The sequence below is a fragment of the Natator depressus genome, chromosome 3, assembly GCF_965152275.1.
Source record: "Natator depressus isolate rNatDep1 chromosome 3, rNatDep2.hap1, whole genome shotgun sequence".
NCBI lineage: Eukaryota > Metazoa > Chordata > Testudines > Cheloniidae > Natator > Natator depressus.
Window position 1 is genome coordinate 167323290 of NC_134236.1, and position 16889 is coordinate 167340178.

The 16889-nt window shown below is 48.2% G+C and overlaps 1 protein-coding gene across 1 annotated transcript in view; it reads right to left on the bottom strand.

Annotated features, from left to right (window-relative positions):
• VASH2 (vasohibin 2) overlaps positions 1 to 16889 on the bottom strand; it is a 65583-nt gene that overhangs the window by 7118 nt on the left and 41576 nt on the right. Inside the window, exons 6-7 of the mRNA XM_074947119.1 lie at positions 6250 to 6631; positions 1607 to 1722 (exon numbers count right to left, since the gene is read on the bottom strand). Of these exons, the coding sequence (XP_074803220.1) occupies positions 1607 to 1722; positions 6250 to 6631 (498 nt within the window). The remainder of the gene's footprint in view (positions 1 to 1606; positions 1723 to 6249; positions 6632 to 16889) is intronic.

Consider the following 16889-nt stretch of genomic DNA (forward strand, 5'->3'; position numbering starts at 1 on the left):
GTCGTGGAGGTGGATTACCAGGAGCGCTGAGAGAGCTCTCTCCCAGCACTCGCGGACGACCACACTCACACTCCCATAACAGCGCTTTGAAGTTTCCTGTGTAGCCATGCCCTAAGTCCGGTCTGCCCTGGGGGACCACAGCACTGCCTGGAGTCTCTATAGCACTACATGCTGCAGCCCAGTCCCCAATACACTGCCTCCTGCTGCATGCCCCCTGGGGGGAGGGTCTCAGAAGGCAGTCTTACAGCTGTCTTTTTCAGTTCTGGTGCTGGGGGAATCCTCCCCGTAGCTGGATGCAGAACTTCAGAGCCCCTTCTTTATGCCACTAGTGTAGAGGGGCCGGAGCAGGAATGAGAATCTCACGCAAGGAGTCTCAATTCTCAGTTTCCTGCTCTAATCAGATCTGCTGTCTAGTTACAAGTCATCATTATATAGTCCAAGGCTTTATTTTACTATCACTATATGTAATACCATTAGAGATGCAGCACAACGAACACCATGCAAGAGAAGGGTCCTGGGCAGGTGTGTGTGTTTCGCATGGAAATGCAGACACTGCAGACCATGGAGTCACCACCTGACTCCAGTGGGTCAAAGCCAGACTACTTTTATTTCGCTTGTCCTTTCATATTAAATAAATTAAGCAATAAGAATAGAGCAGGGTTGCTGTGCAGCTGACGCTTGCTCAGCAGTTCGCTCTCAGAAAGCCTGAGGCGTCTTTGTAAAGCCAGCGACATTGACACTCCTCTCCAGAATGAACATCTGTGCCATTCGAACAACTGCGGTAGCAGTGTTAGAAACCCAAAGATGAAAATATCCCTCAAGGAGTATATGGGAAGGGAAAGTGCCTGGAGTGGCAGGGCCTTTAAACTACTATAATTATCCAGACACCAAATGAGGACTGGAGCCTCTGCTGATCAGCCCAAAATATAATGATGCAGATAGAATATGAATTTACATGTAAAATGTAAACCTGCTGTTAAATCATCAGCTGCTACCTGCATTAATATAGATTTAGAAAGTCAGTCTAACTTCTTCCTTAGCTACTAACAAAGAATTAGACCAACAGTCCCACTGGAAACTTACTTTAAAAGTGCTCATCATAAATAGTGACTAATTTGTGGCCACACAGGTACTTCATAGGTGTCATTCTGCTGCACAGCATGGCCTTTCAGAACTTCACTCCAACCGCAACATGGCTAGAACTCACATCCTCTGACTCCAAAAGCACAGACCCTTACCACTCGAACTCTGTGAGAATCTCCACTAGCTTCTAGCAGTATAAAGCCCATGATACAAATATCCCTCCAGGAGTATATGGGAAGGGAAAGTGCTTTCTGTCCCTCCAGCAGCTCTGTTATTAAGAGACCGCGTAAAGAGCATGCACAATACCACCGTGCTATTAGCACTGACAGCTCGAGCCATGGAGTTAACCAGAATATCTGAAGCATACACAAATAGGCAAACTGCTATGGCGGATGAATCCCAATATCCCTCCAAATCCATAGTTTAGCTTTACTGTGTTCTTACGCTGAGTTTCTGATCCATCAACGAATGGGGCATCAGCTCAAAGAGAACACATGAGCGGTAGCAAAGCAGAAATACTCACGATTTGTCTCTTCTGCACACCCGTCTCTGAGGGCTGACTTGCCTTCGCCGAGGGGACAGTGACTTGCCTCGTGATCTCTCTTTGATTGGAGAGTGGGCACTTGAGGGTTTCAGAATCTGGAAGGAGGAGGGGAAGAGAGGCACTGAATAAAGACGCCTGTTCAACATTTAAAAAAAAGAAAGACCCCGTGATAATACTGGAGATCAGAAATGGGACACAGAGCCTGTAGTCTCTTGAGGTTTATGTGAATCCTGCCCAGGCTGGAAGCGACTGAAAGCTGTTATCAGTGCCCCATTGTGAAATTAGTTGGTGGCCTCAATCCAGTTTCCAGATACGCTGACGTCACAAAAACCATCACCACAACTGGCCTTCTAGTCAGCAGTCTCAGCAGAGAGACCATGGGAGGGCAAACGAACTACCCTGTACCCTTAGGGGCGGTTACCCTCAACTCACAGTAAAGCACATTGTGGCAGCAGCATGGAACTGTTCTATGGACAAATACAAAACTTGAGTCTCAAAGGCTATCACTGGGCCTGATTTTTGTCTCACTTAGCTCAGTTTTATACCACTTCTACCAACTTCAGTGGAGTAACTTCTGATTTACCCCAGTGCGATAGGGAGAAGTATAAGATCCATTATTCTCTATCTAAAAAAACCATGAGGAATAGCCATCTTTTAAGGATTAGACAAAAAATAGTGGACCAGTTCCTCAGCTGGCATAAATCCTAGTGGTTCTACTGTGACAGGTTACACCAGCTGAGTGTCTGGCCCGTAACTCCTTTTTGACGGAACAATGTAAATTATGCTCCATTCATCCCCATGGCAGAGTGAGTGATCACAGTGGGACTGACTCAAAATGCAGAAGTTCATCTCACCCCATATTTGAACATGAACAGAGAAAGATTTAATGTGTGTTATAGAAGTGCAGGGTCACCGTACACTTGTTTTCCACATCTGGAGACCCTGGGAAACATTCTGTTCTCAAAAAGAACGTGGAGTACTTGTGGCACTTTAGAGACTAACAAATATATTTGGACGTAAGCTTTTGTGGGCTAAAACCCACTTCATCAGATGCATGGAGTGGAAAATACAGTAGGAAGATATATATATACAGAGAGCAAGAAAAGATGGGGGGGTTGCCTTACCAACTCTAACAAGACAAATCAATTACAGTGGCAACCCCCATCTTTTCACGTTCTCTGTGTACATATATATATATATATATATATATATATATATATATATCTTCCTACTGTATTTTCCACTCCATGCATCTGATGAAGTGGGTTTTAGCCCACGAAAGCTTATGCCCAAATAAATTTGCTAGTCTCCAAGGTGCCACAAGTACTGCTTCTTTTTGCTGATACAGATTAACACAGCTACCACTCTGAATTCTGTTCTCAGTTACATCAGTGTAGATCCAGAATAGTCAGTGAGTTCCTCCAGATTTACATCTGTGGAACAGAGAAGAATATGGCTCCCTAGTTCTTTGGTCCTGCATGGAAATCCATCTGGTGTTTCTTCCTGCATTTGGGTCTGATGGACACTAGGCAAATGACCTATTGTCAACAAACCTGTTAATTGGAGTTGATGGGGACAAATCTTTTCTCCACCATCACAGGGAAACCTGCTAGTGCTCACTAGACTCCACATTCTGTCCGGAAGGAAAACAGTGGGGCCCCAACTACACTGTTCTCAGCTGTCTGAGAAAACCCACTGTCAACAAGAGATCATTTCCCTAGTGTATTTGGACTTTTATTTGTGCACAGCATAAGCCACCAGAGGGTGGAAGAGCAGGGTGCTGCAGGTTGGGATGCGGGGTCCACTGGCAAAGCTGTACATGCGAGCTTTTGTGACACCTGCAAATACTATATATCGCCAAGACCTGCACTGTTAGCCCCTTGCTTGCCTAAGCACTATATTCACTCAAGTTAAAAATTCCACAAACATTGCCTTGGCCTAATTGTTACATTCCCCCCCACACCCCTTTGTTAAATAAAGGAGCTTCATAGGAAAGTGTGGATGAACAACAGTGAGCTCTACAAAATGGGGATGATGGTGCTTGCCTCCTTTGTAAAACAGAGCTATGAATGAGAACTGCTATATAAGAGCTTATTATTAAGACAAAGACATGCATGGAGTGAGACACATTCCACACTGAACAAGGAATGTGCTTTCTCACACGGGTCTTGCTCCAATTCTCGCTTTCTCCCCTTCTGTCATGCAGGCACGTCTGAAGACTTTACATTTAGGGGATGAATCCTGCTGGTCCTTACTCTTGCAAGGAGCCCCAGTGACTCCACTGTGCAGTCAGCACTGGTTTCAGTGGGACTCCTCGTGGAAGTAAAGCAAGCAGGTTCTGGCCCTTGATTAGCAGTTAAAAACCAACATTCAGTATCTTACAATATCCTCTGAGGTTTAAAAGGCCTAATGCAAATAAGCTGCCCTGACAGTCCCATCAGCTAGAATGGGGCTGGGCTCCAATGTAGAACTTTGCAGTGTTGCTGTGGGACAGCACAGATGCTTACCTGAGCCTGCACTGCCGACTCCCACAGTTTTTGACCAATAACACAAGTTAAGCTGTAAGATCTCAAAATAAGACAGACAATCTCAGACACTAACAATAGGCCAAACTCCCCCAGCATGAATCGGTTCCACTGTCTGACTGCCCTGCAGACCAGCCAAATGCTATCAGACTTGCTCTCAGGAAGCAGGGCCTCCCCTTCCACTGCCTTCTTGGATTCATAACTGTGCTCTGCACAGCTCACTGGCATTGACTTGAGGTGAATGATCTGGGTGAGGAAAGTGCTCGTGGACAGAAGCCAGGATGAGGATAGTCACTTCAGACCCACATCCCATCCTCCACACGTGTACCTTGACAGTGGCAGGAGAGCGGGGCTGTAGCAGCAGCGCTAGGAAGTCTCTGTTTAGGCAGATTTACCACCCATTTTCCATTGTGCTAACCTGTGAGTGCCTCACAGTGCCTGTGAGCAAACTGAAATGGTAGAGACAGGCTCTGTAACACCAGGTCACATGTACGAAGCACTCTCTCTACCCACACAAATGATTCATTCTTTGGAGGAGGAGGAGGAGGGAGACAAAAAGTCAGGAGTGGTGTGTGAAGTAACTTACAAATGATGCCACATACCTCTCGGAAAAGGGAAGCAGCCCTGCACTTCGTGAGTGCACCTGCTTTACCCTAACTGCCGACAGGTGGCTGGAAAGACATCAAATCCAGTTTCACCGCAACCGATACCTGTTCTTCACCCCCAGCTGCCACTGAAGCATATTCAGGAACTCCAACCAGAAAGGGAGTCATATTCTCAACTCTTTGGCAACCGCAGACCTTTGTCTGCAAGTGTCCTCTAAGCTTTTCAATCTGACTCTCCAACGGGGAAGTGCCAGCGGTCTAAGGATTAAACAATAACGAAGAAAAATTAATCTGTTGCTGATTCTAAACCAGAGAGCCAATCCTGCTGCCATCAGTGAAAGGCGGGACCCTAGCAGAACTTCCAAACCAGATGTAATGAAGGGGTAAGCCAGTTCCAGTCCTCTGCAGAGGTGAATTTGTTCACATGAGACAGCACATGTTCGTGAGACCCTGGAGACAGCTATAGTATTTTACATACAACTCCTCTGCAGACTTAATTTCAGGTTTCTAATTGGATACAGAAAACAGTGCACCTCTTGGCAGACTTTTCTGTGCCACAGGAGGCCATTGCAAACTAAAACCCTGTTGGCCTAGTTAGGCACATGAGGTGATACTTTAACCCAGCGACGCAGAGGAAATAACAGAACTGCTTGCCACAAAGCCCTCACCATGTCCCTTCCACAGAGAAATTCCCCACCCCGCCCCCAACACACAACAGGGCTCACTCCCTCGACAGGTGAGAACAGGCTAGAAGGCAGTTATGACTTTGGCAGCACAAAGAGGTTGGGATATAATCCTAATTCCTCTTCTGAGGAGTCCTCAGTGGGGGAAGAGCTGGCATAGCTGGTTCCTACACTTCCCTCCCCACAACTCCTACTGCAGAAGAAGGGGCACAGCCAGAGTATGCTGCCCTTGGTTATACCCAGCTGGCAGATGGTCCCTTGGAGACCACTCTCAGCAGGTGCATGTTACAGCTGCCTCGGGGCTGCTGTAACATACAATAGGGCTGGGCAGTGAATCAGGGAACCATAACTGGTTCCCTGACAGCCTGGGACCACCTCTTTGCTGTCCAAAGCAGGAAGTTGGTGCAGCAGATAACCCAAGCCAGCAACTGGAGCATGCACATGACTCCCCAGACACCAGAGAGTCACTAGCTCTGCTCAGTGACTTTCTTCCAAGCTCAAGACTCAGCAAGCTATTTGCTAACAGCAGACTGGATATTCACCCTTTATAACTAGGAGAAGTTCTGGGCCACAAATGTCAGGTGAGGAGGGAGAGATCCTACAAATAAAAAGTTACAGAACATGCAACACACAGTTCAGGAGAAACACACAGAGGGACAGAGTAGATGGATACCAGATCTGATTCTAATCTCACACTGGTTTTACTCCGGTGTAACTCCATTAACATCAACAGAATTACTCCCAATTTACTCCAGTGTGAATGAGATCAGACCCAGACTCCCAAGGCATTATAGAAATCATGCACCTACCTTCATTCTCATATCCCTGGCATATTTCTCCAGCTCCTTCCTTATGTCCGTCCGCATCATCTTTGCTACATTGAGGACCAGCTGCTTCCACTCAATGGGCTGAAAGCTGTGTGGCTCGTGCGGGACATATAATCCAATTTTTACTTTTTTGACTGAATGTAAATACTTTTTATAGGAATCTTCAAATTCAAAGACAAGATCAGTCAGGGTTCGATAGGTCAAAGGTTTGTCCATCAGATCTGATCTTCTGCTCATGCCCAGTGAGCCATACCGGCCATTGCAGTAAATCCCAAGCACCACATGATGAAAATAGTTTCCTGAGAAGTGGGTTTTAAAGCTGATTGGGAATCGTTCTACGGAAGGCTGCCCATTGGTTAAGTATCTGATATGCACTGTGTCAAGGCAGCTCTGAACAAAGGTTGTAAAGCAAATATTGTTATAAGTCTTCTTACACCTTCCACCCTAGGGGCTCAGAACAAAAACATTCACTCCCACAATGCCCCTGCAAGGTAGGTGTTATAATACCCATTTTCCTTACTGGTGGATGAGGCACAGAAAGCTTATGTCATTTGCCCCAGGTCACGCACCAAGTCAGTAACAGAGCCAGGAAGAGGCCTGACTCCCAGTGCCCTGACCACGCCTGTAAAAAAGGCAAAGCCCAATCAGTATGCCAAAAAACTAGTGAATGCCCCCAGCATTTGTTCCTTCAGCTAATACCAATGCAGAGTTCCTCAGTTCTGCGCTCCAAAGAACCTTCCTCTGGTTCCATTTTGGAGCTGGCTGCTGCTCAGAGTTTTCCACAGCCTTCAGATGCTAGGGAAGATCCCACTCCATACGTCTCATTTGAAGAGGGTTTTATTCCTCCAGTTTATAAACTCACCTTTGTTCTGGCAACCAGTGCCATGTGAGTGTTTTTGTCCTCAGATATCCCATTAAATGCATGAAACAAGAGCAGCTGGATTAAAGAAAGGATTCACTCCAGACACTGGCACAAAGAGGTGATCAGGAGTAGCCACCTTTTAACCTGACCATGTTATGGTGAACAGCCATTCCAAATACACCTTGAGAAGTCTCCAGAAGAGAGCTGCCTTATACCAGCATAATACAGTACTCCACAGGGAAGCTACATGTAGTTATCTAGATCATTTCCTCAACCCCTGCTGGTGCCACCTCCATGTGATCATTTCTGGAGTGGCTCCCTACAGACTCAGGACTGGTGCTGGTTGGTTCTAGTGGGACCCAAATCCAGCCATCCTTTGCCAGCAAAGAGATTGGACAGATGTAAGGGGCACAGATATGGTCAGCAGCAGCATACCAATCAAATTATCTTTGCTGAAGGGTGAGAGGGAGGGACTAGAAGGGAAGCACTAAAATGAGATCCTTTAGGCCTGGTCCTGCTCTCAGTCACATCAGTGAGAGTCAAGAGTCACTCTTTAAGGTCCATGGAATCAGACCAGCGTGAAGCCAATGTGAAATAGAAAAGCAGGCCCTTTGCCCTCAGAGTAAAATGGCCTCCCCTCAAGTCAAAGGGCCAGATCTTCACCTGCATCAGAGAGAGCCATTCAATGCAGCCGGAGGAAGGGCTTTCCCCCGGCCTCAGGGGCTGCTAAGGGCTAGTTCAACCCCAGAGCAGTCTCTATTTCAAATTCCACTATTCTAAGCTCCCTTCCCCCTGGGCCATTACCATGGCCAGAGCTCACTGAAGCAAAACATGCTCTGTCCACACTCATGGCACACCTTTGTGCTCCTCCCTACCATAGCCAGCTGGTTATTCCAGAATCCTCAGCTGCTCCAGTAGCATAAAGGGGCTGGAGCAGAGGCCAGAATCTGGATCCTCAGCTGCCTTGTGCTGCTCTGCCCGTGGGTTTCTTTGGCGAGGTAAAGCTGCTAACTCTCCTCTGTAGTGGAGGCAGGGGACATGGCTATGGGAAAGGTATGTTGTTGGGGTATCCTTATGCCCGACTACACCCCGGCTGCTGGAACAGGCCTAGAACAGCTAGAAGAAGTTAGAGGAGGCTTCAGGCCTTAGAGAAATGCTCTAAGTTGCACTGTGGGGGAGAATTAGAGGAATAGGCCTAGCGCAGATCAGCCCAGGATCCAGAGGGACAAAGATGGTTTAAGACTATCCCCATGCACTCTCACCCACACTGCCCCGACTGCAGCTCAAGATCTGGCCAAAATCTCTCTCAGTATAGAAACAAGGGATGACCCAACAAGGAAAATGTTGCATATACAATTCCTGATCCTGGGATCTTTGGCATCCTCTCCCCGCACCCCCCTCCCCCCCCCAAAAAAAATTCTTTAACGCAAACACAACAATAGGCATTATATAGTTGAAATGGCATAGGACATTAGTCTGAAAATTCTTCCTGCCTATAGCCTGCTTTCCTCCCCCCTTCCTGCATACCAGGAGTGCCTGACAGCTGCTTAGAAACTGGAGAACAAAAAACTTTTTACCAACACAAGAAAAGAAAAGATCAGGGTCGTGATTCTGATCTCACTTGAACTGACACTATATACTTTTGCCAGTGTAACGCCACTGAAATCAATGGAGTTACTCCTGATATACAGTAGCATGAACTCAGATTCAGCCCCTAGTTCCTAAAGCTGTGTGAAGAAGAATATCCAGTGATCCTCATACGTCCTCCAAAATCTTTTCTCCAGGTGGTTTCACCCAGTTGGCATTGGCCAAGTCTCACTTTGTGAGACCACCACCATTTTTTCCTATTCTCCTTCCAGCATGAGCATGCCTTGGAATCCCTGAAACTCACCAGAAAAGGATTCCAGGATCATCTAGCCCCAGAGGTCTAAAGTCCATACTCCAGAGGTTAAAACATATTGATGTCTTTGTCCAGCAATCGGCCAGATCCTCTGCTGGTGTCAGCATAGTTCTATTGCCTTTATCAGAGTTATGCCAATTTACATCAAGTTACATCGCCCCTCTACCCAGCGAGACCAGAACCTGAATTCATTACCCTTTGGTAAGAGTGAGAAGAGAGGGGCTCTACACGCGACAAAAGCTCACTTGTCCTAACCATGGTAAAGGCCTGGAGCCATTAAACTCAGAGTCGCTCCACTGAAGTGGAGGATTAAACAGGAATCCAGCACGTTCAAGAAGGCAACATTTTTGAGCAAGAAAAAAAATTTAACTCCTGAGCATCAAACTGAAGAATCTGATAAAGAGAAAACACATTAAAAGAAGTAGAGACAAACATAGCAAGCCTGGCAGGTCTACATCTTCTGCGCATTAATGGACTCTCCCCACCAACCAATATGCATTTCTTGCAACACAGAATAAAAGAACAAGCCCGCAGAGTAGATCGTTTAAGCAGCCCAGAAATCCAAGCGCAATACATGGTGCAACTGGATAAACCATGGCAGTATATGCATCCCTCCATCCATCTGCTACCTCCAGATTACAGTAAACAAACACAGATTCTGATCTTAGCTACACTGGTGCAAATCAGGAGTATCTCCATTGCATTCAGTGGTCTTGACTGTAAGCTCAATTACACCAGTGAAAATCAGGAGTAACCTCACTGAAGTCAATGGAATTAAATGAGTGTAAATCCAGTGAGAGATCAGAATCAGGCCCAATGCAGTTACACCAGTTGGAGAATTACGCCTACAACCGCTTCATTTAAAATGTGACCTCAGACTTCTCGTAACAGAATGCAATATTCTGTATATGCTAAGATCAGGTTACTATCATTTTTCTTCTGTGGATATACTCTTTTAACGGCCTATTGTATTTATTATTCTATGTAACCGACTAGACCAATGCCTTTTGTTAGCACCTAATAAACTTTCAAGTGTTGCACTGATCTGCCACAATTGTTCCCTTCATTATAAAAGGGTTTTAACCCTGTTTCACTCTGAGTAGCTCTCTACTAAGTCCACACAAAGCCTCCATGGCCACCTGCCCATATGCACAAGCTTCTACCATAAGGTCTCAGAAGTTGCAATTTAATTGCATTAAGCTCTAAGTAGGAGTAAAAGCCTTTGGAGGAAGGAAATGGCTTTACTTACCAGCAGCTATCACAGAAACAACTGCTGTGAAAATTAACCTTTAGGTGCATGATGCGTCTGCTAAGCGACAAGTCAATCAGAATCTCCACCAGAGATGAAATGAAACACACAGCAACTTGGTTAGAAAGGCAACTTAGATCTTCCCCTCTGGCTGGGTGTCATGATCTCCTTTCTATTCCCCCCACACGTAGAGCTGTGGTGCAGCAAACAGAAGGCCAAGACATACCAATACTGCTGTCATAGTCACATTTTTGAGAGACGTGGGTCTGACTGCAGGACTGGGAATCGGGAATTCAGTTCTGTGCTACAGCACAGAAGGCACAACATGCCAGAGGTGGAAGCAGCAAAAGTGGCTACCCCCTCTAGATTCCAGGCTACTGCAGGGGCCGATACAGCTCTGCTTATAAATTAGAGCAGTCTCCCCAGGGCTATCTATGGGCTGTGCAGCTGCCCAGAATCCCCCATAGCACTCAGGTATGCTAATCTCCCAACCTGCCTCATCTTGCCTGACACGTCTCCTGCTCCAGGGGCCATGGGAAGGGGTGGGAGATTCCACAGGGTATTTGTCAGCCTACACAACTCCTATGCCACAGGAATTCTCCCCTGGCCACTTGCAGTTCCTTCGTTGTCCCTATACACCACTGGAGCACATATGGAAAATGAAGCATGAGTGGACTCACCATTCCCCACCCTCAATCCCCTGGCAGGAATTCCCAAGTGCTACTCCTGGCTCTGATACAGATTCCCTTTGTGGCTTTACACTAGTCATTTAACCTCAGTTTCCCCATGCAAACATTAATGGCTTAGTTAAAGGGCCTGGTTGTGATCTCTCAGATACACAAGGCAGTTGAAGTCAATGGACATGTACCAGACTAAAATCAGTGAGAGGAGAATCAGACCAAAGCTTGAGGGGCTTTGAGGATGGGCCAGATTCCCAGTTGGTATAAACTGGAATAGCTCCATTGAGAAGTATTTTAATAAATTCAAAAATAAAAGTTAATGGCCTGTATAAAATAAACATTTTCTTTCTTTTCAGCTATTTATATTTAAGTCTCCTTTGCTTTAACGGTAGCAAACACTAGAGATGAGCCCACACCCCAAATCCTGCTCTGAAACCCCCCTGCTACCCTGATCCTTGGGAAAATTCAGATCCAGATCCAAACTTCATAATCTGGGATTCTCTCTGTAACTGACCTGAATTGGAACACAAAATTGGAAGACATCTGAACTCTGAGTCTTGCCTGATTTTCCTCTCACATTGGTGTACATGAGAAATAACACCAATGAAAAGGCCTATTGTATTTATTATTCTACGTAACCAACTAGACCAGGGGTTGGCAACCGACGGCACGCATGCCAAAGACGGCACGCGAGCCGATTTTTAATGGCACGCTGCTGCCTGCCGGGTCCCGGCAGCCGGCCCCGCTCAGCCTGCTGCCGAACCCAGGCTGGGACCCTGGCAGGCAGCAGCGTGCCATTAAAGATCCTGCCTGCCCCGGCCCGCTCTTCTCCACCTCCCCCCGCAGGGGCAGGGTGAAGAAGCTTGGTCCTGCTGGCTGCTGCTGCAGGGCAGACAAGCTCCCCCCACCCCCGCCACTTCCCGCAGCATGCTGCGTTCCTGCCCCTCCTCCTCTCCCTGCCACCGATCAGCTGTTGGCCTTTGCGGGGGAGGGGGAGAAGCGGAGCCGCAGCGCTCGCTGCTCCGGGGAGGAGGCGGAGAAGAGGTGGGGACAGGGCCTTGGGGAAGGGGGGTGGAATCAGGGCATATCCCCTCCAGCCCCCTGCCCTGAGCCGCTCTGGCCAGGGGGCTGGGAGCAACCCCAGAACCCTAGCCCACACCCCAGCCCTCTTCCCTGACCCCTGCACCACCCCCACACACCCCCAGCCCTCTGCCCTGACCCCTGCACCCCCCACACACCCCAGCCTCCTGCCCTGACCCCTGCACCCCCCTCACACACACCCAGCCTCCTGCCCTGACCCCTGCACCCCCCCTCACACACACCCAGCCTCCTGCCCTGACCCCGGCACCCCCCACACACACACCCAGCCTCCTGCCCTGACCCTTGCACCCCCCCACAACCCCAGCCCTGACTTCAGTACCCCTCCATGACCCCAGCCCTGACTCCAGCACCCCCCATACCTGCCCCCAGCCCTCTGCCCTGACTTCTGCACCCTCCTCACACACCCCCAGTCCCCCCACACTGCATGCCCTGACTCTTGCACCCCCCATATTCCCACCCCAACCCTGAGCACCGAATGGGAGCTCCTACACACACACCCCCCACATTCCCACCTGCACCCCTCGCACCAAATGGGAGCTTCCCAGGTAAGCACTCCACACCCAAACCTCCTGCCCAACCCTGAGTCCCCTCCCTCATTCTAGCTCCTGTCCAGACCCTATACCCCAACCCCCAGCCTGCTTCTTCACCCCCAGCCCTGTGCTCAGTGCACTCCCACCCTCAGCTCAGTGCAGAGAGAGAGGAAGAGAATGGGCTAGAACCAGGGAGAAGGTAGGTACCCACTCTATGAGATCCCAGACTGGCAGCGGGCTGAGAGGGGCCAGCAGCTGGGACCCTGGCTGGCAGGAGCCGGCGGACAGAACCCCAAACTGGCAGTGGGCTGAGCAGCTCAGCCCACTGCCAGTCTGGGGTCCCGGCCACCGGCCCCGCTCAGCCCGCTGCCGGTCTGGGGTTCTGACTGCCGGCCCCTTGCCAGCCAGGATCCCGGCCGCAGGCTTCACTCAGCCTGCTGCCGGCTAGGCAAACGGAACCCCAGGCTGGCAGCGTGCTGAGCAGCATAAGATCAGCATTTTAATTTAATTTTAAATGAAGCTTCTTAAACATTTTGAAAACCTTGTTTACTTTACACACGACAATAGTTTAGTTATATAATATATAGACTTATAGAGAGAGACCTTCTAAAAACGTTAAAATGCATTACTGGCATGCGAAATCTTAAAGTGAATAAATGAAGACTCGGCACACCACTTCTGAAAGGTTGCCGACCCCTGGACGAGACCAATGCCTTTTGTTAGCACCTATTAAACTTTCAAGTGTTGCACTGATCTGCCACAATTGTTCCTTTCATTATAAAAGGGTTTTAACCCTGTTTCACTCTGAGTAGCTCTCTACTAAGTCCACACAAAGCCTCCATGGCCACCTGCCCATATACACATGCTTCTACCAGAAGGTCTCAGAAGTCGCAATTTAATTGGTCAATGAAGTTACATTGGCTCACATCAGTGTGAGATGAGAATCAGGTCTAGTCTTTAAGTTGGATTGATCACATCTTGCATTGACACTTGAGTCCATGTAGGGTGACCAGATAGCAAGTGTGAAAAATCAGGACACCTTTTTCTCGGGTGGGGATGGGAGAGGGGTAAAGTTGTGTATATAAGACAAAGACCTTAATATTGGGACGTCTGGTCACCCTAAGTCCATTTGAAACCATGTCATTGACATTGCATTCCAAACCCATTTCATTATCAATGGAAAAAAAACAGTCATGATATTTCACTGACAGCATGATCATGGCTTTTAAATTAGACGGAAGTACTCAGGCTGCTGGATCCCAGCCAGTTGTAAATTAAAAATCCAGGTGTCACATACCTGTTTTCACACATTTGCAGTAGAAAGAGATTGTAGCCATTAATTTTTACCAACACTCCCATGCACCACGGATGCAACAACAGCTTTAAAAGTCAGAATTGGAACACAATGCCATGTTCACAAGAGTCCTAGCAGGAATAAAGTACCTTCCCTCCCTACCGCCAGGTCAGAAGACAGACTTTAAGCCACCCTCCTTGACATTCCTTATTTATTCTCCAGCAGTGACTTCCAGGTCGACTGTCCTCTGTTTGTTAATCTGAACACAATTTTTCTAAGTGCCAGCAGCGTGGGCTCAACTCCAGTGTCAAAGTCAAGCTGTCTCTGGGCTGTGTACATCAACAACAAAGTTTCTGGAATGGGCACTTGCAGCTGGCAATATCTATGTGACAGTAGCTGGCTTTCCATGGGGAGATGAGCTCAATTTACTGCCCAAAAGCAAATTTACACAGAGCCAACAATACAGAGCATGTAGGACTGGGCCAAGGCCCTAAGGCCTTAATCAGTTTGTACCCAGGCCAAACTCCTGTTGACTTTGATGGGAGCTTGGACTGAATAAAGACTGAGGCACAAACTGCCCCCTCTGCCAGTCTGGGAGAGAGGGGAACAAACACCTGGCAGTCCTGGGGAGGAACAGAGGTGGACAGACAGGATTGCTGCCTTCAGTGAATCATACCCCCATTTCCTGGACCTTCAGGAAGCTCCTCCACCGGGCATCTGCAGAGGTTGAGATTCACTGCTGTGGGAGAGGATGCTCTCTGTAGCATTATTTCCTCTCAGCTTGCTGGGCTCACTATCTACTGGCTCTATCGGTATTAACTTAAGCACTTTCCCCTTCTGCAGCGTGAAGCCCTCCCTCCAACCAGGGACAGCTGCAGAGCCAGCAGGGAATTCTCCTCTGGAGCTAACTGCTAGGAGCTGGAGGGGCCCCACAAGAGACCACAGAGATATGCCAAGGGCCACTATATACTTGCGGGCTTTGACAGCCAAGTCTCATACACACACCCTACCAAAGGAATGATCCAGTGCAAGCTCCATGAAGGGAAGGTTGCCCGGATGTCAGTTCCCTGCATGGGATTTTCCTTGAATAAGGACTTGAGAATTTTTCCCATGGAGAGGAGATATGGACAACAACAGGGGACTGACCTTGTTTGGCCTTAACCATGCCAGGGTAACAGCTGGCATTAAAGTATTTATACAATAAAATGGATATGAGATGCTCGGCAAGTTAAATTCACTTCATTGGAGGGCCAGGACTTTCCAGCTGACTATGAAGGAACTGCACAAAGGAGTAACTTCTGTAGAGACAAATCTTTCCATAGAGTCTGTTTCAAGCAAAATGGCCCAGCTGCAAAGTTCAGACCTGAACCTGAGTTTCTCTCAAGGCTTGGGAAGTGTTTAGTTTTGGGTTTTGGGTTCAACCCAGCGTAAACATAGGGTTCAAGACACCAAAAATATCAGATCCAGATCCAAGTTCCAGAATCTATGCTTTCACAGCGGGGGGTGTGGGGGCAGTACTAAACTGTGTCCTTATAGTTGACAGGAAAAGCCTGAAAATAAGAATCTGAGCTTAAATAAGTGCAGCAATGTCTTCCTAAATCTGCAGCCAGCTTGAAACAGTAGCTCTGAAAGGTGTGAATTGTTCCATTCAGCTCAAGTATTAGCTCTAGAAACTAAGGACAACAGTTTAAATGCCAGTATTGTTAAATATTTCACTGATGGTGATTTTATCAGAAACATTCAGTTCGGTGCACTTATCTCAGACCCCAAATTATCTACAGCACCGTCCCAGGTACCAAAAGCCATAACATCTCCTTCCTCAGCGGACAGGATCATAGGCGCTGACTTTTAGTTTTCCCTAGGGGTGCTCTATCCCTGTTCTGCCCTGAGGCCCCGCCCCTTCCCCCAAGGCCCCACCCTCGCTCTGGCTCTTCCAGCCCCCACTCCACCCTCTCCCTACGGCCCCGCCCTCTCTCCGCCCCCTCCTGAGGCCCTGCTCTCACTCCACCTCTTCCCTCCCTCACTCTGCCCCCTCCCAGAGGCCCCCACCTGCCCTCCACTCGCTAGTCTCCGCCCTCCGACAAGCTCTTCCCCGAGCTTCCAAAGAGCTGTTTGGCGGTGCCCCAATCCACTAATTGGGGGCGCTGCCAATCGGGGTGCCACCAAACAGCTGTGGCTGGTGAATGCTGAGCACCCACTATTTTTTTTCCCCATGGGTGGTCCACCTCCGGCGCACCCGTGGAGTCGGTGCCTATGGCCAGAATATCCAGATTTGCTCTTACATGCAGTTATGTGTTTTCAGTACAAACATCTATGTCCTATTGAATGAAAACTGAAATAGCAGAGAGAGCATCACATTGAATTTACTTCAGATAACTTGCAAGCCCCTGCTGTACTGATTGTGCTATTCATTTTCACAACTAATTCACTAAAATCCTCCATCATTTTACAGATCTCCAGCCTGACACACCCCAGCACCCAGACTCCAGGGTCACTGCTGAATTTAGGACCAGCTGGCCTTGGAGTACACAGGACTCTCATATACCCTCTTTCCTTGCCCTTGCCCCAGGCCAGGGGAGCTGCACATAAGGCCCCTGGAGTGCTCACTGCTGTGGAGGAGGAGATGTCACAAGGCACTGCACTCATCCTTAGCTAGAAAAGCTGAGGGGTAGGAGCAGACAAAATGGGAAGCGGCTTTATTTAGGCTGACAAGAGTGAGGCTGCTAACTTGGAACAAGGCGGCAGAGGGGGAAATAAACCTCCCACCCTTGACATGTTTGTCAGAGAAGGTTTAAGGCTTCAGCAAAAATGGATAAGCTACTTGCAAAAGCATCATGAAACTGCTAGCAATATCAGAGAGGCAGAGGGCCTCACAGGGCCAGCTGTACATAATCAGAGAGGCCCCAAGCAACTTAATGTGGATTCAGATCCAAGTTCCCCAGAGTCCAAGGATGTTTAGATCCAGGGATTTGGTCTAGTTCATTATTCACATCTGGACCTGATCTC